The 24,891-nt window shown below is 45.2% G+C and overlaps 1 protein-coding gene across 11 annotated transcripts in view; it reads left to right on the top strand.

Annotated features, from left to right (window-relative positions):
* The window catches only part of LOC135064419 (synergin gamma-like), a 120,091-nt gene that overhangs the window by 76,171 nt on the left and 19,029 nt on the right, over positions 1 to 24,891 (top strand). For all 11 annotated transcript variants that reach the window (XR_010250778.1, XR_010250784.1, XR_010250741.1 and 8 more), the window contains 3 exons: positions 12,033 to 12,129; positions 22,350 to 22,510; positions 24,219 to 24,326. Coding sequence is in view for 8 of the 11 variants with exons in the window: in XM_063964284.1 (XP_063820354.1) it covers positions 12,033 to 12,129; positions 22,350 to 22,510; positions 24,219 to 24,326 (366 nt within the window). In the remaining 3 variants the exon portion in view is untranslated. The remainder of the gene's footprint in view (positions 1 to 12,032; positions 12,130 to 22,349; positions 22,511 to 24,218; positions 24,327 to 24,891) is intronic.

Genomic DNA, 24,891 nt, shown 5'->3' with positions numbered 1-24,891 from the left:
CTATGGGTGTGCACTGGCTCCTCCCTCTATGCCCCTCCTCCAGACCTCAGTTAGATTCTGTGCCCAGAGGAGAAAGGGTACACTGCAGAGAGCTCTCCTGAGTTTTCTGTAGAAAAAGAATTTTGTTAGGTTTTTTATTTTCAGGGAGTCCTGTTGGCAACAGGCTCCCTGCATCGTGGGACTGAGGGGAGAGAAGCAGACCTACTTAACTGATAGGCTCTGCTTCTTAGGCTACTGGACACCATTAGCTCCAGAGGGAGTCGGAACACAGGTCTCACCCTGGGGTTCGTCCCGGAGGCGCGCCGCCGTCCTCCTCACAGATGCCGGAAGATAGAAGCCGGGTGAGTATGAGAAGATAGAAGACATCTCAGGCGGCAGAAGACTTCAGAAACGCTGGTTCCCCGGTCTCGCCCCTGCTGAACACTTCACAGGCTAGAAAAAGAGGAGGGGGGCACATTGGTAACGCAGTGAGCAGTGAGTGGGAATTTGGATAGTATATAAAAAAGCGCTATCTGGTCATTTTGTTTTTCCAGTGTTATTTGAGCGCTGGGTGTGTGCTGGCATACTCTCTCTCTGTCTCTCCAAAGGGCCTGGTTGGGGATTTGTCCCCTTATAGGTATATCCCTGTGTGTGTGGGGTATCGGTACGTGCGTGTCGACATGCCTGAGGCGGAAGGCTTCTCCAAGGAGGAGGTGGAGCAAATGAGTGGTGTGTCCCCATCGGTTGTGCCGACTCAGGAATGGATGGACATGTGGCATATGTTGAATGCAAGTGTGGCTTCTTTACATAAGAGGCTTGATAAGGCTGAATCAGGGGAGGCATCAGTGGGTCAATCCTCGGATTGGACCGACTCTCAGGGCCCGTCGGGGTCTCAAAAACGTCCCTTGGCACAAATTGTGGACACTACTACCGACACGGAGTCTGATTCCAGTGTCGACTATGATGAAGTAAAATTGCACCCTAAGGTGACAAAAAGCATTCAGTGTATGATTGTGGCAATAAGGGATGTGTTGCATATTGCTGATGAACCCTCTATTCCAGACACAAGGGTACACCTGTTTAAGGGAAAGAAACAGATTATAAATTTTCCCACATCTCATGAACTAAATGAGTTCTTTAAAAAGGCTAGGGAGACTCCGGAAAAGAGACCGCAGATCCCCAAAAGAATTTATATGGCATACCCCTTCCCTAAACAGGACAGGGTGCATTGGGAATCACCTCCCACTGTGGACAAGGCCTTAACGCGCCTGTCCAAGAAAGTGGCGCTACCGTCTCCAGACACAGCGACCCTCAAGGATCCTGCGGATCGCAGGCAGGAGACTACTTTAAAGTCTATTTATTCGCATACTGGAGCTGTGCTAAGACCGACAATTGCGTCGGCATGGGTATGTAGCGCAATTTCAGCATGGGCAGATGATCTAACAGCTGAATTTGGTACCATGGATAGAGATACTGTATTGTTAATTCTAGCCCATATTAAAGATGCAGTCTTATTTATGAGAGATGCTCAAAGGGATATTGGATTGCTGGCTTCCAGAGCCAATGCCATGTCTATCTCAGCGAGACGATCCTTATGGACTCGCCAATGGACGGGTGATGCGGATTCAAAAAAGCATATGGAAGTCCTACCCTATAAGAGAGATGTACTGTTTGGAGATGGGCTGACGGACCTGGTTTCCACAGCTACCGCAGGTAAATCAAATTTTTTACCATTTATTCCCCGACAGCAAAAGAAAATACCACCGTATCAGATGCAGTCCTTTCGGTCGCAAAAGTCCAGAAGAGGTCGGGGGTCCTCCTTCCGTGCCAGAGGTAAGGCTAGAGGGAAAAGAGCACCCGCTTCGGCCGGTGCCCAGGAACAAAAGTCCTCCCCGGCTACTACAAAATCCTCGGCATGACGCTGGGGCTCGTCTTCGACTTTTCAGCCAGGCCTGGGTCAGTTCAGACCTGAATCCTTGGGTGTTGGAAATAGTTTCCCAGGGTTACAAACTGGAAATCGAGGAGGTGCCGCCGCGCCGATTTTTCAAGTCGGCATTACCAGCTTCTACACCAGATCGGAATGTAGTGTTAGCTGCAATTCAAACGCTGTGTCTACAGCAAGTAATTATCAGGGTTCCCTTGAACCAGCAGGGAAGAGGCTACTACTCAACCCTCTTTGTGGTCCCGAAACCGGACGGTTCGGTAAGACCTATTTTGAATCTAAAATCCCTAAACCTGTACATGAAAAGATTCAAATTCAAGATGGAATCGCTCAAGGCGATTATAGCCAGTATGGAGGAGGGGGAGTTTATGGTGTCACTGGACATAAAGGATGCTGAGATTCGCTGTACAGGATTGTCATTACCAATTTCAGACGTTGCCGTTTGGGCTTTCCACGGCCCCAAGGATTTTCACCAAGATAATAGCGGAAATGATGGTGGTCCTGCGCAAGCATGGAGTCACAATTATCCCATACTTGGACGATCTCCTGATAAAGGCGAGATCAAGAGAGAAATTGCTGAGCAGTGTAACGCTCTCTCTGAGAGTGCTCCAGCAACACGGTTGGATTCTGAATCTACCGAAGTCACAGTTGATTCCGACAACTCGACTAACGTTCCTAGGTATGATACTGGATACGGAACAAATGAAGGTTTTTCTCACGTTGGAAAAAGCCCAGGACATCCAGAACATGGTCAGAGACCTGCTAAAACCGAAAAGGGTGTCAGTTCATCAATGCACTCGAGTTCTGGGAAAAATGGTGGCGGCCTACGAGGCCATCCCCTTCGGCAGGTTCCATGCGAGGACGTTTCAATGGGACCTTCTGGACAAATGGTCCCGGTCGCATCTGCACTTACATCGGAAAATGTAAGTGTCTCTCCTATGGTGGCTGCAAAGTGCTCACCTGCTGGAGGGTCGCAGGTTCGGAATTCAGGACTGGATCCTGGTAACCACGGACGCGAGCCTCCGAGGTTGGGGAGCGGTCACCCAAGGAAGAAATTTTCAGGGACTGTGGTCAAACCAGGAGTCCTGTCTACACATCAATGTGTTGGAACTCAGGGCCATATACAACGGCCTTCGACAAGCGGAGAGTCTTCTTCGAAACCTACCAGTTCTGATTCAATCAGACAATGTCACAGCAGTGGCTCATGTGAACCGCCAAGGCGGGACAAGAAGCAGAGTCGCGATGGCGGAAGCCACAAGGATTCTTCGCTGGGCGGAAAATCACGTAAGCGCTCTGTCGGCTGTCTTCATTCCGGGAGTGGACAACTGGGAAGCAGACTTCCTCGGCAGACACGATCTCCATCCAGGAGAGTGGGGACTTCATCAAGAAGTCTTTGCAGACATAACATGTCTTTGGGGAATTCCTCAAATAGACATGATGGCGTCACGCCTCAACAAAAAGCTTCGGAGGTATTGTGCCAGGTCTCGGGACCCTCAGGCAGTAGCAGTAGACGCCATGGTAACGCCGTGGGTGTTCCACTCGGTCTACGTGTTTCCTCCTCTTCCTCTCATCACAAAAGTGTTGAGGATCATAAGGCGAAGAAGAGTACAGACGATACTCGTTGTTCCAGACTGGCCTCGAAGGGCCTGGTACTCAGATCTTCAAGAGATGCTCACAGGAGATCCCTGGCCTCTCCCTCTGAGGGAGGACCTGTTGCAACAGGGGCCCTGTATATTCCAAGACTTACCGCGGTTACGTTTGACGGCATGGCGGTTGAACGCCAAATCCTAGGGGAGAAGGGGATTCCGGAGGAGGTCATCCCTACTTTAATAAAGGCTAGAAAGGAGGTGTCGGTGAAACATTATCACCGTATCTGGCGAAAGTATGTGTCTTGGTGTGAAACCAAGAACGCGCCTACGGAAGATTTTCATCTGGGGCGTTTTCTCCACTTCCTGCAGACAGGAGTGGATATGGGACTGAAATTAGGTTCTGTTAAGGTACAAATTTCGGCCCTTTCGATTTTCTTTCAGAAGGAATTGGCTTCTCTTCCAGAAGTCCAGACGTTTGTAAAGGGAGTGCTGCACATCCACCCTCCTTATGTGCCTCCTGTGGCACCGTGGGACCTGAACGTGGTGTTGCAGTTCCTAAAATCACACTGGTTTGAACCACTTAACAAGGTTGAGTTGAAATTTCTTACCTGGAAGGTGGTCATGTTGTTGGCCTTGGCATCGGCAAGGCGAGTGTCAGTATTGGCGGCCTTGTCTCACAAGAGCCCCTACTTGATTTTTCATGTGGATAGAGCGGAATTGAGGACACGCCCTCAATTTTTGCCTAAGGTGGTTTCTTCATTCCATCTGAACCAACCTATCGTGGTGCCTGTGGCTCCGAGTGACTTGGAGGATTCCAGGTCCCTGGACGTAGTCAGGGCTTTGAAGATTTATGTAGCCAGAACGGCTAGACTTAGGAAAACAGAAGCACTGTTTGTCCTGTATGCTGCTAATAAGATTGTCGCACCTGCTTCGAAGCAGACTATTGCTCGCTGGATCTGTAATACGATTCAGCAGGCTCATTCTACGGCTGGATTGCCGGTTCCAAATTCGGTTAAGGCCCATTCCACTAGGAAGGTGGGCTCTTCTTGGGCGGCTGCCCGAGGCGTCTCGGCATTACAGCTTTGCCGTGCGGCGACGTGGTCGGGGTCAAACACCTTTGCTAAATTCTACAAGTTTGATACCCTGGCTGATGAGGACCTAGCTTTTGCTCAGTCGGTGCTGCAGAGTCATTCGCACTCACCCGCCCGATTGGGAGCTTTGGTATAAACCCCATGGTCCTTACGGAGGGGGACGGCGGCGCGGCTCCGGGAACGAACAGCTAGGCGCACCAAGTGATCAGACCCTCTGGAGCTAATGGTGTCCAGTAGCCTAAGAAGCAGAGCCTTTGAACTCACAGAAGTAGGTCTGCTTCTCTCCCCTCAGTCCCACGAAGCAGGGAGCTTGTTGCCAGCAGTGCTCCCTGAAAATAATAAACCTAACAAAAATAAGATTTTAAACCTACCGGTAAATCTATTTCTCCTAGTCCGTAGACGATGCTGGGGACTCCGTAAGGACCATGGGGGTATAGACGGGCTCTGCAGGAGACATGGGCACCTAAAAATAACTTTTCCTATGGGTGTGCACTGGCTCCTCCCTCTATGCCCCTCCTCCAGACCTCAGTTAGAGAACTGTGCCCAGAGGAGATGGACAATACAAGGCAGGATTTAAAAATCCAAGAGCAAGATTCATACCAGCCCACACCAATCATACCATGTAACCTGGAGCATACATAACCAGTTAACCGTATGAACAACAACAGTGACGGTCCAAGACCGACTCCAACTGTAACATAACCCTTATGTAAGCAACAACTATATACAAGTCTTGCAGAGTTTCCGCACTGGGACGGGCGCCCAGCATCCTCTACGGACTAGCTAGGAGAAATAGATTTACCGGTAGGTTTAAAATCTTATTTTTGTTAGGTTTATTATTTTCAGGGAGCACTGCTGGCAACAGGCTCCCTGCTTCGTGGGACTGAGGGGAGAGAAGCAGACCTACTTCTGTGAGTTCAAAGGCTCTGCTTCTTAGGCTACTGGACACCATTAGCTCCAGAGGGTCTGATCACTTGGTGCGCCTAGCTGTTCGTTCCCGGAGCCGCGCCACCGTCCCCCTCACAGAGCCTGAAGAGAGAAGCCGGGTGAGTAAAGAAGCAAAGAAGACTTCAAAGGCGGCAGAAGACTTCAGATCTTCCGGAGGTACCGCGCAGCGGTCGCGCTGCGCGCCAAAGCTCCCTTACACAAGCGGCACTACATGGGTGCAGGGCGCAGGGGGTGGCCCTGGCCAGCAATAAAACCTCATATTTAACCTGGCTATATGTATATACATTGCCTAGGCAATGTATAGGGACCCCCGCCAGTATAAAAAAATGCGGGACCGAAGCGCGCCATATAGGGGGCGGGGCTTCCTCCTCAGCTCAAACCAGCTCCATTTTCTCCACAGCACAGTTGCAGAGACGCTGTTCCTGACCCTTTACTGCTACCACAAGTAACAGGGTGCACAAAATGAGGGTGGGGGGGCACGGTAATTTGGTGTTCATTACTATTCTATAAAAAGCGCTTACAGGTCTGGGGCTTCGGTTAATTCCTTAAGACCGGTGGGGCGCTGGGTGTGAGCTGGCAAACTCCCTTTATGTCTCTCTGAAGGACCTTACTGTGGGTCTGTCCCCTATAGCCCAGTGTGTTTGGGGGTGTCAGTACGTGTGTGTTGACATGTCTGAAATTGAATGCTTTTCCCAGGAGGAGGCTGGTGAGGGAGCTGAACAGAATGTGGTAGTGACTCCGTCGGCACCGCCGACTGCTGATTGGGTAGATAGGTGGAAGGTTTTAATGCAAGTGTGGCTTTATTGCATAAGAATCCTAAAGTGGCTAAGAGTGTTCAGTACATGATTGTGGCTATTAAAGATGTGTTGCATATCACAGAAGACCCCACTGTCCCTAACACAAGGGTCTGTATGTTTAAGGGAAAGAAACCTGAGGTAATGTTTCCTCCCTCTCATGAATTGAACGTTCTTTTTGAAAAGGCTTGGGAGTCTCCTGACAAGAGACTGCAGATTCCCAGGAGAATTGCTATGGCGTATCCTTTCCCCTCGCCGGATAGATTTCGGTGGGAATTATCACCCACAGTGGACAAAGCCCTGGCGCGTTTGTCCAAGAAGGTGGCGCTACCGTCCCCTGACACGACAGCCCTTAAGGATCCTGCGGATCGTAAACAGGAAACTACCTTAAAATCTGTTTATGTTACTACCGATACGCTACTCAGGCCGGCCGTGGCATCGGCATGGGTGATCAGCGCTATTGAAAAGTGGGCAGATAACTTGTTATCTGACATAAACACCCTGGATAGGGACAGCGTAGTTTTGACCCTGGGTCACATCAGGGATGCAGCGGTTTATCTAAGGGAGGCTGCGAGGGATATTGGCCTCTTGGGATCAAGGGCCAATGCCATGGCAATCTTGGCTAGGAGGGCGTTGTGGACTCATCAATGGAATGGTGATGCTGACTCTAAGAAGGCTATGGAGGCTCTGCCCTACAAAGGTGAAGTTTTGTTTGGTGAGGGCCTCGCGGACCTGGTTTCCACAGCTACCGCGGGTAAGTCTTCCTTTTTGCCTTTTGTCCCTTCACAGCAAAAGAAAACACCTCAATACCAGATTCAGCCCTTTCGGTCGCATAAGTTCAGGAAAGGACGTGGTTCTTCCTTCCTTGCGGCCAGAGGTAAGGGAAGAGGTAAAAGATCCCCGGAACAAAAGTCCTCAACGGCTTCAACCAAGTCCACCGCATGACGCTGGGGCTCCGCTGCGGGAGTCCGCACTGGTGGGGGCACGTCTTCAACTCTTCAGTCAGGTCTGGGTTCGCTCGGACCTAGATCCTTGGGTGCTGGTTATTGTGACCCAAGGATACAAGCTGGAATTCCAAGACGTGCCTCTGCACCGATTTTTCAAATCGGCCTTATCAGTTTCTCTTCCAGAGAGAGAGGTAGTATGTGCTGCAATACAAAAGCTGTGTAACAGCAAGTCATTGTCACGGTACCCCCATCACAACGGGGAGACGGGTTTTATTCAACCCTGTTTGTAGTCCCGAAGCCGGATGGCTCGGTCAGGCCGATTCTGAACTTAAAATCCCTCAACCTTTATTTAAAAAAATTCAAATTCAAGTTGGAATCTCTCCGAGCAGTTATCTCCAGTGTGGAAGGGGGGGATTTTATGGTGTCGGTCGACATAAAGGATGCGTACCTACATGTCCCCATATATCCTCCTCATCAGGTTCGCTGTTCAGGATTGTCACTACCAATTTCAGACGTTGCCGATTTCCATGGCCCCGAGGATTTTCACCAAGGTAATGGTGGAAATGATGGTGCTCCTGCGCAAGCAAGGGGTCACAATTATCCCGTACTTGGATGATCTCCTGATAAAGGCGAGATCACAGGAGCAGTTACTAAAAAGCGTTGCGCTCTCCCTGCAGGTGCTGCAACAGCATGGCTGGCTCCTAAATTTACAAAAGTCGCAGTTGATTCCGACAACTCGGCTATCGTTTTTGGGCATGATTCTGGACACCGACCTGCAGAGGATCTTTCTCCTATTGGAAAAAGCTCAGGAAATCCAGAACATGGTCAAGGAACTTCTGAAACCGCCAAGAGTGTCGATTCATCCCTGCACTCAAGTGCTGGGAAAAATGGTGGCGGCCTACGAGGCCATTCCATTTGGCAGGTTCCATGCAAGAACGTTTCAGTGGGACCTGCTGGACAAGTGGTCCGGGTCCCATCTGCAGATGCACCGGAAGATAGCCTGTCCCCCAGGGCCAGGGTTTCTCTCCTGTGGTGGCTCCAAAGTTCTCACCTTCTAGAGGTTCGCAGGTTCGGAATCCAAGATTGGATTCTGGTGACCACGGACGCGAGTCTCCGAGGTTGGGGAGCAGTCACACATGGACATAATTTCCAGGGAAATTGGTCAAGCCGGGAAGCTTGTCTGCACATAAACGTGCTGGAATTAAGGGCCTTCTAAAACGGGCTGCGGCAGGCGGAACATCATCTTCGCGACCTGCCCGTCCTGATTCAGTCGGACAACATCACAGCCGTGGCGCACGCAAACCGCCAGGGCGGAACGAAGAGCAGAGCGGCGATGGCGGAGGCCACCAAGGTTCTTCGCTGGGCGGAAAAACATGCAAGCGCTCTGTCAGCGGTCTTCATTCCAGGAGTGGACAACTGGGAAGCAGACTTCCTCAGCAGACACGATCTCCATCCAGGAGAGTGGGGTCTTCATCAAGAGGTCTTTACAGAAGTGACAAGTCGTTGGGGGCTTCCTCAAATAGACATGATGGCGTCTCGCCTCAACAAGAAGCTTTGGACATATTGTTCCAGGTCGAGGGACCCTCAAGCAATAGCAGTGGACGCACCAGTGACACTGTGGGTGTTTCAGTCGGTCTATGTGTTCCCTCCGCTTCCACTCATCCCAAAGGTATTAAGGATCATAAGAAGAACAAGGGTTCGGACGATACTCGTTGTTCCAGATTGGCCACGGAGGGCCTGGTATCCGGATCTTCAGGAATTACTCACAGGAGATCCCTGGCCTCTTCCTCTCAAAGAGGATCTGTTACAGCAAGGGCCGTGTGTGTTCCAGGACTTACCGCGGTTGCGTTTGACGGCATGGCGGTTGAACGCCAAATCCTAGCTAGGAAGGGTATTCCCGGGGAAGTCATCCCCACTCTACTCAAAGCTAGAAAGGAGGTAACAGAAAAGCATTATCACCGTATTTGGAGAAAATATGTGTCTTGGTGTGAATCCAAGAAGGCTCCTACAGAAGAATTTCAGCTGGGGCGTTTTCTCCACTTTTTGCAAGCAGGTGTGGATGCGGGCCTGAAGTTAGGCTCCATTAAAGTGCAGGTGTCTGCCTTATCAATTTTCTTTCAAAGGGAATTAGCCTCACCAGAAGTGCAGACTTTCGTGAAAGGCGTGCTACACATCCAACCTCCATTTGTGCGCGCCTGTGGCACCGTGGGACCTTAATGTGGTGTTACAGTTGAACCTTTACAAAAGGTAGAGTTGAAATTTCTCACTTGGAAGGTGGTCATGCTATTGGCCTTGGCGTCCGCAAGGCGGGTGTCCGAATTGGCGGTTTTGTCTCACAAAAGCCCCCATCTGATTTTCCATGAGGATAGAGCAGAGTTGAGAACTCGTCAACAATTTCTACCAAAGGTGGTTTCTTCGTTTCACATGAACCAACCTATTGTGGTGCCTGTGGCTACTGAAGCCTTGGCTGATTCCAAGTCTCTTGATGTGGTCAGAGCTTTGAAAATGTATGTAGCCAGAACGGCTTGGGTTAGGAAGAGGTTGGCGCTCCTGCTTCTAAGCAGACTATTGCACGCTGGATCTGTAATACGATTCAGCAGGCTCATTCTACGGTTGGTTTGCCATTACCGAAATCGGTGAAAGCCCATTCCACTAGGAAGGTGGGCTCGTCTTGGGCGGCTACCCAAGGTGTCTCGGCTTTACAGCTTTGCCGAGCAGCTACTTGGTTGGGGTCAAACACTTGTGCAAAGTTCTACAAGTTTGATACCCTGGCTGATGAGTACCTCCTGTTTGCTCAATCGGTGCTGCAGAGTCATCAGCACTCTCCCGCCCGGTTTGGAGCTTTGGTATAATCCCCATGGTCCTTTTGGAGTCCCCAGCATCCTCTAGGACGTATGAGAAAATAGGATTTTAATACCTACCGGTAAATCCTTTTCTCTTAGTCCGTAGAGGATGCTGGGCGCCCGTCCCAGTGCGGACTCTATCTGCAGTAATTGTATATAGTTATTGCTTATGTTACACAAAGGTGGTGTTTTGGTAAGGGTCAGCCTGTTGCTGATCTCGTTGGTTCACGCTGTTGACTGGTTTTAGTGAAATGCCATGTTGTACGGTGTGTTGTGGTGTGAGCTGGTATGTATCTCACCCTTAGTTTAACAAAATCCTTTTCCTCGAAATGTCAGTCTTCTCTGGGCACAGTTCCTATAACTGAAGTCTGGAGGAGGGGCATAGAGGGAGGAGCCAGTTCACGCCCATTTAAAGTCTTAAAGTGCCCATGTCTCCTGCGGATCCCGTCGATACCCATGGTCCTTTTGGAGTCCCAGCATCCTCTACGGACTAAGAGAAAAGGATTTACCGGTAGGTATTAAAATACTATTTAAACCAGCACATGCAGGCTTGAAGTCAGCCAGCCACAAAACCTGTGTATTTCATGAGTGTCCTGGTTTAAAGGGATAGTATGGTAAGCTTAGTTATATACCAATACTGTAAAATTATTTCCTGGGATTTCACAGACCAGTGTCATATTAAAGTTACAGCTAGTATTGGTGGATGAAAATGTATTAGAGGTGAGCCCTTCTGTAAAGGCAGGATGTCTTTCTGTGCAACAATGTCTGGTATATTACCTGTCTGTTTGTATTAGACTGGCCATACACCTAAAGATTTATTGTCCTATCGGGCTGGTTGGAACGGAAATCTGGTAATGTAATGTATGGGAGCAAATGACAATTGACCATTTGCCCCGAAATGCAGGAAAACTGCCAAAAACGGTCGTTCAGACAACTTGGTGGAATCAAATGGATTTACACAATTTGTCTGACTATTTTTGTCAGTTTTCTGGCATTTAGGAGCAAATGGTCAATTTTCATTTGCTCCCATACATTTTCATTCCAACCAGCCAGATTGGACAATAAATCTTTAGGTGTATGGCTTAAGTGTGACAAAAGTATCAAATCTGGTCAACCAAATGGTAAAAAAACTGATTGATTAGACTAGAAATGTTTGCTCAGCTGTAATTGCTAAAGGATGAGGAATTTTCACAGATATCAATGCTTGAGTCCAGATTATTAAATAAAATTGACTGTGGTACTAAAGGGCCTGCCACACTGTACGATATATTTTAAACGGTATTGCTCATTTTCATCCTTTTGAGCGACATTGTTTAAAATATCGCCCAGTGTGGTCGATATGAACGATGCACGCTACTGCGGGTCGTCAACGAGGTCGTCTGTCTTTACAGCTCAATTCTGGCCATATGACGACATGATGCGTATCGTTCAGTGTGGCCGGTATGAACGATGACATGTAAATGCAGAACAAACATTTAAATAAAGGCTCCAAAAAGCTTCAGTTAAACGATTTCGGCATATTGTTCAGACGTTCATGAAATCGCTCAGTGTGGCCGCTCTATCTCATTCATTACCGTTCATCCAGGAAGTTCAAGGGATAATAATGAACCACATTGTTCACGTCGTCCAGTGTGGCAGGCCCTTAATTTCACTACATTTTCCATTTCTGAGCAGACATTGTATAATGTGCCCATTTCATGTATACTTCAAGTGTTGCATGAAACATATGGAATGCACTATAACCTCAGAATGCATCTCTCTTAAATCAGAAGTATTGAAATTTTGAAAAAGTCATTGTGGATATTGCAGAGTTTCATATACAAGTACAATGTTCCTTTGAAAGCTGTTAAAAGAATATGAGACCACAACAGTATAAATCTTTCTCCCTTCATTGTAAAGGTGATCCAGAAAGCCAATGAAATACTGTGCAGCATTAGTCAGCCCTCTGTATGCAGTGAAGTGCTGCAGTCGACTCGGGGAACAGATTACATCTCAGGTTTGTCTTTGTATTCTGTTTTTATTGTGAGTGTTACATCATTCAGTTCCAGTGAGGGGAATATAGTACTGTGCTCATTCACCATGGGTTAGCAAATGGCATACTTCAGCTTTCCACTTGCTGAGTGTATCAGGAGTAAGAAACACCATTATTAATGTCATGCTCTCATGTGTTTTTAGCATCAAATACAAAGAATTATATGAGTGCTTTATGTTATATCTTTAGAAAGGTGGTTGGTGTTTGTTATGAATAATACGGTGTTTTTAATAGGATAAGAAGGGGGAAATATATATATATATATATATATATATTTAATACAAGGGAAATATATATATATTTATTACAAACTATGTTCTGTGTGTGTCAGTATTCCTGACACAGGTATATTTTACAAGCAAGGGCAATGTCCATTGTCTGGTTATATGAGACAGACAAAAACAAGACAAGTGTTTGGAGTTGGACATATGTCAACATTGTAATGTTTGCATCTTCATATTAAGACAATGGTGTTTTCACCTTGTGTGTTAATCTATATAATCCATGTTACACACTGGTATTTTTATGTTATTTCTAACACTCAAAATTGAGGCAACAGTGCCCCCTACTGTTTTTTAGCATTTATGTATATGTCATAATATGGACTTTGGACACATGAAATATGCTTACTCAGGAGTTCTTCAGCCTATATAAGATAGAAATGTTCAATGTTAAAGTAGCCTAGATAGCTTGGATGAACCAGGATGATCTGAACATAACTCAGCCTCTAGACGAAGAGGGCGAGGCTCCTGAGTATGCTGATGTGATTGCTGTATTGAACATCTGCTGACTGGATCAATAACCTTAGCTAAGTATACAATAAATTCATATTTATATATTCAAGTTATTTTGTTGAAGTACTTTTCTGGGAATCCACCCATCTGGGTCTCCTCAAACCTAACCCACTTGTAACATTTGGCGAGCCAGGTAGGAGGCCCTGTTTGGACCCCCAGAAAGTACTATATATATATATATATTGTATAAAATGTTTAAAAGGTTATTCAGTAAGAAAAAGGGGGCTAGTTTTCCGTCATGGCTGTCTAGACCCGGGCCCTGGGCTGACATGATGGAAACTGCCTGTAAATACATGCAACCAATCAGAACTGTAACTCCTATAGAAGATTTACAGAATGTTAATTTAAGTATTTATTCAAAAAATGAGTGTCGCGCTGCAGCTGCAATCCTAAATATTGCAGCACAGGCTTTCTGTGAGCTGGACTCACAGGTTAAGGAAATACAGATAGAGCGAGACACACTAAGGGAGCAAAATGCTGTCTTGCGTACTTGTGTACGGTCCCAGGAACAGTGTACTAGTGAATTGCAGACACAGTTCGAAAAGTATGTTGTAAAAAGAGTAAACCGTAAGAAACAACTAGGTAAAAAGCCTAAACATGATTCTGTGAAGATACGTACATTGATTACATCACAAAACTGGGAACAGTTAGACAGTGATTCTGAGGTAGAATATGAGGAAGATGTAACAGGGCAGCTGCGCCCTGTCAGACACACTACTCGCACTTCAACACAAGAGAGTAGACAACAGCAGCAACAGGTTCTAGCAGATGGGATAGCTATGGACTCAAATAATCAACCCTCCATGTTACCAGCAGTAGGAAGTGATGGGACAACAGCATTAATAGGACCAGGAGGGGTACAAATGTTTGTTAGGAATCCCCTATATACAACTCCCCCCGCACCTATACCTGTAATTATACAAGGAACAAGACAAGGGGTTCGGGAGCAGGAAGCTACTGCTTCAGAGACAGAGAAAGCATCCATAGCAATGGAGGATTGGAAACAAAGTGATTTGATACACATGTCCCGTAGATTGAGACAGGGAGCTAATGAATCTCTTCTAGAATGGATACTCCGGTTGTGGGAGGAGGGTGGAGATTCAATTGAGTTAAATTCCAGAGAAATGGCACAAATGGGAACTTTGTCGGTAGACCCTCGAGTGCGTTTACAGTTGCAAATGTATCGTACTAGGAATGGTATATGGTCTTTATTGACTGGTGTGCGAGCCGCTATATGTGAAGTAATAAAATCACCCATGACACTGATGCCCACTTCACCATGGCACACTACAACAGAAGGTATTCATAGATTACGGTTGTTAGGGTGTGTTCGAGGTTTGGTGAAAGTTGCAAATCCAGGAGGTGGGGGAGTCAGTCTAATACAGTGGGAAGGACCTGATCTCTGTATGTTGGATGAGGAAATGTGTGATATGTTTGTCAAGACAGCTCCCACCAACATGAAAGCACCCCTGTATTTAGCAGTGGGCGCATCAGCTAGTATGACTGTATGGCAGTTGAGTCAGATGTTAGGACAATTGGGACATTTAGGGACAGATGCACCACGCCAGAGACAGCTGACACAAAAAGAACCCAAGGCCAAGGGTAACATACGACACAAAGTTTCCCGCAAACAAATGTTTTTCGAGTTATTAAATGCTGGTACCCCAAGGAAAGAAATAGACGGGGTAGGGACTGATGTCTTGTTAAAAATGTGGTTAGCATTGAAGAAGAAGGGTGGTGGCACAACACCCACCAAGCAGATAGCAAAGAGTGATGTGGATGAGGAAATAGCAGAACAAGCCATTCCAACCGCACCTCTCCAAAGCCCTTCCTCCAGGCCATCACCCTATGCAGAGGTGAGGACAGAGCTAGACTCATTTTTAGGGATACACCCTCCAACAGATGCCCAGAGAAAAGGAGGTTGGATTGTACCACAGCCTTTATGACAGGCAGGCGAGTCTCTGGAAGCACAGGCACAGAAAAAACAGTCTGTGAAATACCAGATATGTACAATACAACCCAGAGACAAACGCCCTTATGTGCTATGTGCAATTTCCTGGGATAACGGGGCTACTGTTACACACTGTACAGCTCTGTTAGATACGGGAGCTGAAGTCTCATTGTTCCACAGAACACAAATCCCAGCTAGTACCACCACATGGGTAGCAGTAGAAGGCCTGGGGGGTACACAAACATGGGCAGCACGATGTCACTGCAAGATACGGTTGGGCAAAGGGCCTTGGTTCCATGCAAAGGTGCTGGTGTCCGACCTGCCAGACAATATTATAGGTATGGATATTTTGAAAGGACAGTCCATAGATACTCCCTCGGGTACCTATGTGTTTGGTTGTGCCATAAGGACATGCACCCTCTTGCCAGTGAAAAGTGTAGTGAGGGGAAGGGCAAAATGGGACCCTGTGTACATCCCTGTCCCTGATACCCCAGTGCACATGAAGCAATACCGCATACCCGGTGGCCACAAAGAGATTACAGAGACATTAGCGGCTTATGTGGAGGCAGGAATATTCAGACCAGCTATCAGCCCATTTAATGCCCCTGTGTTCCCAGTGAAGAAACCTGATGGATCATGGAGAATGACTGTGGATTATCGAGCTCTGAATGAAGCTACACAACCTTTAACTGCAGCAGTTCCTGACATGGTCTCGATTGTACAGAAGATTCAAGATACTTCTTCTGAATGGCATGCAGTGATTGACTTGGCTAACGCATTTTTTTCTATTGCTATAGATCCACGTAGTCAAGACCAGTTTGCTTTTTCCTGGGAGGGCAGACAGTATGCTCCCACAGTGTTACCTCAAGGGTGGAAACACAGTCCGTCCATATGCCACAGTCTTGTGTCCAGGGACCTGGAGGGACTGCTCGGACAGCTGAAGTGTCAGAAATATCACTACATTGATGACATCATGTTGTCCGGGACAACTGCAGAGGAGGTAACTGAAGACCTACACAAATTGACCACCTACATGGAAGATCGGGGGTGGGCCATTAACCAGGACAAAGTACAAGGTCCGGCTCAAACTGTAAAGTTTTTAGGCATGATCTGGACTGGTCCCCAGAGGAAGATTCCTGAGCCTGTGTTGGATGCTATTGCTCAACTAAAGACTCCAACTAAAATGAAAGAAGCTCAACAAGTGCTGGGGACACTGGGGTATTGGAGATCTTTTGTGCCACATTTGGGACTGATTCTCAGACCAATCTACAATGTGACCAGAAAGAAGTCTGAGTTTGTATGGACCAATGAACAAGAAGATGCATTTCAGGCTGCAAAACAAGCTATAAAGGCTCATAATGCCCTGGGCCCCATACGACCAGATCAGCCATTTTATCTGGATGTAACTGTTACAACTTATGGGATGTCTTGGGGTCTTTGGCAGAAGAGTGCAAACAGTGGGGAGAAGAAAATACCCATAGGCTTCTGGGCTAAACAATATGCCCCTGTGCAGTGCAGATACACGCCTTTGGAAAAGACATTGTTAGCGGCTTACACTGCCTTACAGCATGTGGAGACAACAACAAAGAATCAGCCAGTCACTATCAGAACCGAATTACCAGTGGCTGGTTGGTTGCGACAGGAGGGGCTAGCTATCGCCAACATGGTAGCCCAGAAGTCAACCCTGATGAAATGGAAATGGTACCTGCAGGAACGAGGTGGCATCAGCAGCCAAGAACCATCACAAGTAGCTACTCACATTGCAGGGTTAGTAAATTTCCAAAGTACAGAAGTAGAACTACCACCATTACAGATTGGAGGCGGTCCATGCCAGGTCGCAGAACCTTATGACACCTTGGATCCCTCGCAACAAATCCAAGCCTGGTTTACAGATGGGTCAGCTGTATTGACAGCCTCTGGTAGATCCTGGGCAGCAGCAGCCTATCAACCTATCACCCAAAACTTGCTACATGAAACAGGCGAAGGTGGGTCCAGCCAGTATGCAGAGCTAAGAGCAGTAATCATGGTCATGGAAGAGACTAAAGGTCCAGTAACTATATACACAGACAGCTGGGCAGTGTTCCAGGGATTCACAGTTTGGATGCCCACTTGGAGGGCAAATGGATGGAAGGTACATGATAAAGTAATCTGGGGTGGCACAGTGATGTGGGAATATGCTTGGTCCTGCTGTATGGAGAGACTTGTCCACATGGGACATGTGAATGCCCACACCGGTTTAGAAGGGAATGAAATTGCCAATGCACTGGTTCAGGTTCGTGCTATAGCTTTGACTGATGCTGAGAATGTGGAACTGTACAATCTTGGAGAGTGGGCCCATGGCCAATGTGGACATCGGGGAGCCGAAGGTACCTATGCATGGGCTAAGAGGAAAGGAATACCAATGACACAGCTAATGGCCAGAGAAATTGTGGAAAAATGTGAGACCTGTCAATTGTTGAATTACAGGAAGAAACTGACTGGTGATGTTGGTTCCATCTACAGAGGAGAAAGAGCGGGGCAGGTGTGGCAAATGGACTTTATTGGACCACTACCACTTGGAAAGGGACAAGTAAAGTATGCATGTACTGCAGTTGATACTTATTCTGGTGTCCTACTAGCAAGACCAAGCCAATCTGCAGACCAGCAAGCCACTCTGAAGATGTTGGAAGATTTACAAAGACATTATGGTGTACCGCAAGAAATACAATCAGACAATGGTACTCACTTCACTGGACGTCAAGTTCGTGCCTGGGCACAGGAGAAGGGAGTGTACTGGGTGTACCATATACCTTATTACCCTCAGGCAGCAGGCCTAATAGAACGCATGAATGGCCTACTCAAGGACCAGATTAGGAAAAAGACACCCACAAATACTCTGAGGGGATGGGATAAGGTCCTTGGGGAGGCAGTGTGCAGTTTGAATGAGAGGGCTGTGGGGGGAGATATGTCACCCTTTGAGAGAATGTTGACACCAGTACCACCGAGACCCCCACATAAGGTTATCATACGGGTCAAAAGGAGTTTAGAAAAATCCAGCTCTCACAGTCTGGTTGTGAAGACAAGTTGTTCCTACACTTTCCAAGAAGTACCATGTGAGTTGGAGGTAGACACTGGAATAGTGCACAAAGATCCTGAACAAGTTGTCTATTTTCTCCCTGTGATCAAAATAAAGGAAAACTGTCACTGGTCAAATGATGTTCATATGGGAGAGGATGGAACTTATATGGTCACCATAAAGATACAGAAACCAATGTCAGTAGACAAGGGGGAGCCCCTGGGTGCTTTAGTGTTAGTACCAACAGACATGTATATCCAACAGGACATGGAGCACTCCACGCCTGGAGGAAAAGTGTGGATCCTTCCAGCTGGTCAGCAGAAGGAGAAATTAAAAGGAGAAATAGTGGCAGCAGGGTTAGGCAGAACTTACTATGTGTTGGTAGAGGGAGACACTAATCCAATCTATTTTCCCACCCATAGGTTGTACCCAAGAACTACATAAAGCTGCGAGATGCATCTTTTCAACCTGCTGGATTCAAGACCAGATCAAGGCCGACGGATCAGGGCATCAACTATACTGGCAACGGGAGTGATTTTTATTGTGTGGACAATTATGCAAGAAATTGATGCATATCAACAAGGAAATCATACAAGAACAAGGAAAACGAGGAGTACTATATCTGAAATGACTGATGACTGGGACAATCATTTCATCCGGCTGCATTATGCGTTAGCAGAGGGAATGGGGGAGAAGGAGTGCTGGATATGTACTCATTCTCCTATCTCTTCTAAAACACTGCCATATGTAGCTACCCCAGTAAGCTGGGAAGAGTTAAGCAAAAACGTAGATGACTGGCTAAAACTTTTTCGTTTAACAAGTGAGCCATTTGACAATTCAGTGATACGATTGTATGTTGCTGGATGGACTCAGCCTCCCTTTTGGAAGGCAGTACGTAATGGTTCTGATGAGAATTGGAATAAAACTGTTCAAATATGTCAGGGTAATAACTGTGTGCATGTCACCAACAAGAATGTAGACCTAGGAACTATCCATTTTAAAGTCAATGTAACTTTCTATGCTAAACAATTGGTTTTTAAAAAGAATAGAGCACTGATATACTTTCAACAGATCATGTATAATACGAGTGATAAAAGATGGGTACAGTATCTGAATTATTCAAGTGTGTGGAATTCTACAAGAAATCATACACAGTGTACTTCAAAGGATCAAAGTATAGTACACATAATGAAAGGATGCCCTGTAAAAAATACCACAAATGTATTGTGGTATGTAAGGACAATTATAAAGGGTGGGCAGGTGAGGCTACCTGAAGGGTACTATTTTGTATGTGGCCATCAGGCATACAAATTTTTACCGTGGGGAGGATCTGGTAGCTGTACTATAGCTCGTTTATCACCTGCCACATGGATTCAGAAATGGATAAATCTAAACACAATGCCCGCTCATATGATGTATAAAAGGGCCCTGAAACAGAATAGAGAAAGGGCTAATGATTTGATTTTCATACCTTGGTATAAGAAGATGGGTATGGCTTTAACGCTCTATGGGTTACAGGTTCAAAATACACATAATATAGAGGCATTGGCACGGTTATTTGACAATATAACTGATGAAATTCTAGACGTGCTAGACATAACAGCTAATACCTTGCGGTATCATGTTAAAATATTGAGACAACATCAACTGGTTTTGGATTATTTAACAGCAGCTCAAGGAGGTATGTGCCAAATAGTGGGTCCTGCATGCTGTAATTACATAGCAGATAATTTTAGTGACCCTATAACGGCACATATCAAGCAAGTACAGAAATTAAAGGAGGAGTTTAGGAAATCCCACAATGATCCAGAGTATAATTTAGATGGTACAGGATGGATATCCTGGTTAAATCCAGCAAATTGGTTCTCTGGATTAAAAGGGTGGCTCATAGGAATCCTACACTTAGTAGGATACGCTGTGCTTATGTTTTTAGCAATATATTTGGTGATTAAATGTGGTATATGGTTAATATGTAAGCTTTGTTCTAATTTAGAAAATGTTAAATCATATCCAGTGAAGATGATTACTGATACAGGAGAAACTTGGAAAGTATATGGTGCAAAACCACCTGAGAGCAAGGGTGGAGTGTATCAGGAGTAAGAAACACCATTATTAATGTCATGCTCTCATGTGTTTTTAGCATCAAATACAAAGAATTATATGAGTGCTTTATGTTATATCTTTAGAAAGGTGGTTGGTGTTTGTTATGAATAATACGGTGTTTTTAATAGGATAAGAAGGGGGAAATATATATATATATATATATATATATTTAATACAAGGGAAATATATATATATTTATTACAAACTATGTTCTGTGTGTGTCAGTATTCCTGACACAGGTATATTTTACAAGCAAGGGCAATGTCCATTGTCTGGTTATATGAGACAGACAAAAACAAGACAAGTGTTTGGAGTTGGACATATGTCAACATTGTAATGTTTGCATCTTCATATTAAGACAATGGTGTTTTCACCTTGTGTGTTAATCTATATAATCCATGTTACACACTGGTATTTTTATGTTATTTCTAACACTCAAAATTGAGGCAACAGTGCCCCCTACTGTTTTTTAGCATTTATGTATATGTCATAATATGGACTTTGGACACATGAAATATGCTTACTCAGGAGTTCTTCAGCCTATATAAGATAGAAATGTTCAATGTTAAAGTAGCCTAGATAGCTTGGATGAACCAGGATGATCTGAACATAACTCAGCCTCTAGACGAAGAGGGCGAGGCTCCTGAGTATGCTGATGTGATTGCTGTATTGAACATCTGCTGACTGGATCAATAACCTTAGCTAAGTATACAATAAATTCATATTTATATATTCAAGTTATTTTGTTGAAGTACTTTTCTGGGAATCCACCCATCTGGGTCTCCTCAAACCTAACCCACTTGTAACACTGAGATAATAAACCATCACGGTAACTGGGGCTCCAGTCTCTCTCATCCATTAATAGTGGTACAGGCATGTACTGTAATTGCAGCTGGATTGTAAAAGATTGCCTTAGGCTTTTATTCCTTCCATCCATACTGCGTCATGTTCACCATGCAGTGAGTGGTGTACTTCATGATCTAGCCCCAGAAATCGCTGATCAGCAGTTACTTCTAACAAAGCTTGGCACACTGCAATATGGCTGACTTCCCTACGTGGGTTTTGTCATCTAGCAAAAATCAGCTACAAAATTGGAGAATAAATCTTTGGTAAAATTAACTAAAGCCCATCTTCCTGTACCTATTTATCAAAGCAATTCTGTCCTTAAAAGAGAATGTTTAAGGCAGAATGAAAACTTAAAGCTGTAACGCAGGAGATATTGACAACAGTGTTATAGGGGTATTATATAGGGTTTATAGGGGTATTTAGTATTTAACAGCCACGGGCTTAAGCTTGGCCAGAGAGGCATCTTGTGATCACTGGCCAGTGGGCTGGACCTCTTCCTGATGCACATATAAACTATGTTACATTGCGCATGCACTGCCAAATAGAAGCACATCAGAACCCAGATGTAAAGTAGTCGCATTATCACCTTACATTTTGCTCATTGTCAGGAGGGCTGTTATCGGAGCTCGCCACATCCCATCCCAGCGACTAGCCATTGGTAAATTTGCCCTGGAAGAAAAAGCATTCCAAATTTTTGAGATTTGCAGCAATAAATTATTATTATTTTTTTTGTGCCATGCCACATATTATATTAAATTTATACAAAAACGATGGAGCGCTGTGGAAAAAAAAGTTAGTAATACTAGTATGTTTACAGCTCTTTGTTGAATTGGTTGTTGTTGGGTTCCAATGGTATGCCTCATAGGGTGACCGCAATAGGTACTTGTTGACTTACTGGTGGTCTAACGCGTTTCATGCAATAGCACTTAATCATCCATGATTAAGTGCTATTGCATGAAACGCGTTGGTCCACGTGACCGGAACTGCCAGGCCGTTACGAACGGAAACACTGGCACAGAAGCAGGAGCTTGGAGACCAGCCGCGGGACCGCACGATAAGGTACAGTTAGGGATAGTAAGTCAACCAGTACCTATTGCGGTCAACCTATGAGGCATACCATTGGAACCCAACAACACACTGCATTGCTTCCTAAAGAAATTCCGGACTCTTACCAATTCAAAAAAGAGCTGTAAATGTAAACATACTGGTATAACTAACTTGTTCATTTTTTTCACAGCGCTCCATCGTTTTTGTATACATTTAACCACTTTTATAGTTGGAGCAGCTTACACATACAGGCGCAATTTGGGAATTTTAGTCATTGTACATATTTTGTTAAATAGGCTTCTTGGAGAGTAATGGACTATTTCTATAATTCTTTGACTGTGTGACATAATTTGAGACCTCTATATGAGTCTTCCAATGCCCACTGCAGGTGTGGTTGAAGTCTACAGAGTGTCAAAGAGAATGGAAGGAGGAATGAGAACACACAACATTGATTGTGAGAGATTGCGGCTTCTCCTGCGGGATATTGAGTTATCTTGGAATAACTTGCAGGCCTTTCTCTCCATGTGTCCCAGTGTACTACAGAAACTGGTAAGTGCATCAAATGAATCAAGCAAACTTCTGTATAACTGAGCTAAAGTATTACCAGAGTTTGTGATGCTTTAATGTGATTGTGTATGGCGATTTATTCAGCACACTGTTCCATGTATTTGTAGAAGCAGACCATGTTAAAAAAATATCTGACTGTTAAGGTGCATACACACTTGCTGAGAAAATGAACGATGTCGCTCATTCTCACCCTTCCTGAGCGACATTGCTCATTTTCTTGGTAAGTGTGTATTCTGCCAGCAACGATCGATGCGCGGGTCGTTAATGACCCTTGCTGTCAGCCGTGCAGGCAGCTCAATCTGGAGTGTCGTCCAAGAGCTGCCTGCACGGCCCGGCCGCTGTGTGACGTCACTGAGCGTTATACCACTCAGTGTGTATTCCAGGCTGCCGTCCGCCCTTGCCTGGGAGGAGAAAAACTAGGCGAGGTCGCTTATAGAGCACATCGCCTAGTGTGTACCCACCTTTAGTTTGGTGCTTCTCGGTCTCCCATTATTCTGTTACAGTGTAGTGACTGACAGACTTGCAGTTTCCGGCCATTGGAAAGGCAGGATGAGACTGAACTGTACATTTTTATTTGAATTGTGCTTTAATCTTCTGATTGTAATCTTCATTGTAAGATTTATGTTAATGAATATCATAGGCCATCTGCAAAATCCAAGGTGGAGAGGCTATCATCTAAGTTTATTTATTACTGATTGCTAAGCTATGCCATTACTGTTAAAACTCCGGTTTGGAGGGAAAAAAAGTATTAATAAAAAAACACGCTGCTCTTTTTGAGGCCCACACCTGTAAACTATCAGCCTGCTTCAGGTGTGGAAGTTCTTGTGGAGCATGTTCTGTAATTTTGTGCATGTGCTGGATCCATACTGTGCATGTGTACTACGGGCCAGCGTACACAGGATGGCATCAGACTGTTAGTGATTAGCAGTCTGATGCCGTTTGGGGGCTGCGATGGCCTCCATTTCTCCAAGCGGAAGGTGTGATGCCGCCATTGTAGTAGAGGGACAAGGCCAGGATTTCCGTTAGATTATCTGGCCTCTTGCTCGGACCTGTGGCGACCAGCTTGCATGACCCCATGGGTCACGCAGCCGGCGATGGTGTCGGAGATGATCCTATACAGCATTTTAGGAATAAGCTTGGATCACTAATGCAAGCCTGCTATATTACCTGTCACTGCTGCTTTCATGTAATCTGAATCGGGCACTAAAGCTAAAAATAAAGTATATCTTTCTTGTTATTTTTATAAACCTCCAAAGTATCCTAAAATTAATTAGGGGTATATTGCCCGAGTTTAATTTCATTGTATGAACATACCAAATGGAAGACTTACAGAATAGTGTTTAGATTTCTTTTTTTTTTTTAAATAATGTCCATAAATGTAAAATATTTGCATGCATCTGGTACTCGCTCATGGCACAGGCACCTATAGTGTAAGACCTGTGGCAGTGAAAGGGATAAATTGTTATATGAATAGCTCTCACTACAGTTGGAGGAGAATCTAGTACTGTAGGTTCTTTGGGGTTTAACTAAAAAATAATAGGAGTGATATAACATATGAAGGCTACATTATCAAATAATGAATGTTACAATATAAGAAATACAGTAAACAATGTTTTTACTAAGCCTATTAAACAGATTTCATCTGTCCATCCCCTGATCTCCAAAATTGTTTTTTATTTTTTGTCTGCAGCCCTCCCTGTCAGCATTAGGTTGTGAAGTTGAAGAAACCACCTCTGATTCAAACTTCTGCCTTCAGAGGTGCTGTGGGGTATGTCTCCTGGAAAGCCTGGAGGAGGAGGTGAGCAGTTCACACTTACCCATCACACTGATAAAGATTACAATTTCCAGTCAGTCAAGGTTTTTTTTTTTTTATTGAACATTTCCCAGAGCAGAGAAGGGCAGAAAGATAGTAGGGAGGGATTAAATGGAGGCAGAAGGGTCAAAAATGCACATTTACATTTATTTATACAGTATTAAAACATCAATGAAATAAAGACTATGGGGTATATGCAATTGCGGTCGAATTCAGGAAAATGGCGAAAAACGGGGCATTTTCGACAAAAAAAAACCTGTCGAATTGGATTCGACAATGCAATACAGTACTTTTCGTCAAAATTCCTGCCGTTTCAGATTCGACTTTTTGCAAATCGACATTTTCAAAATTCGACATGTCTGCAATGGTCAAAATGCGGCTTTTCGACAAAAGTATATTCAATCGAAGAATGTCGATTCGACAACAGTGCTTTTCGACTGTAATTTCGTCAATTTCATTCCGCCTCACTTTGCTGGCGAGAGCTGATTAAAAATTTTTAAAACATATATTTTTTTTAGCTTTTTGGATTGATAATAGCATATCTGTTTAT

Source organism: Pseudophryne corroboree, chromosome 1 (assembly GCF_028390025.1).
Source record: "Pseudophryne corroboree isolate aPseCor3 chromosome 1, aPseCor3.hap2, whole genome shotgun sequence".
Classification (NCBI taxonomy): domain Eukaryota; kingdom Metazoa; phylum Chordata; class Amphibia; order Anura; family Myobatrachidae; genus Pseudophryne; species Pseudophryne corroboree.
This window is presented reverse-complemented; position numbering and strand designations above follow the sequence as displayed.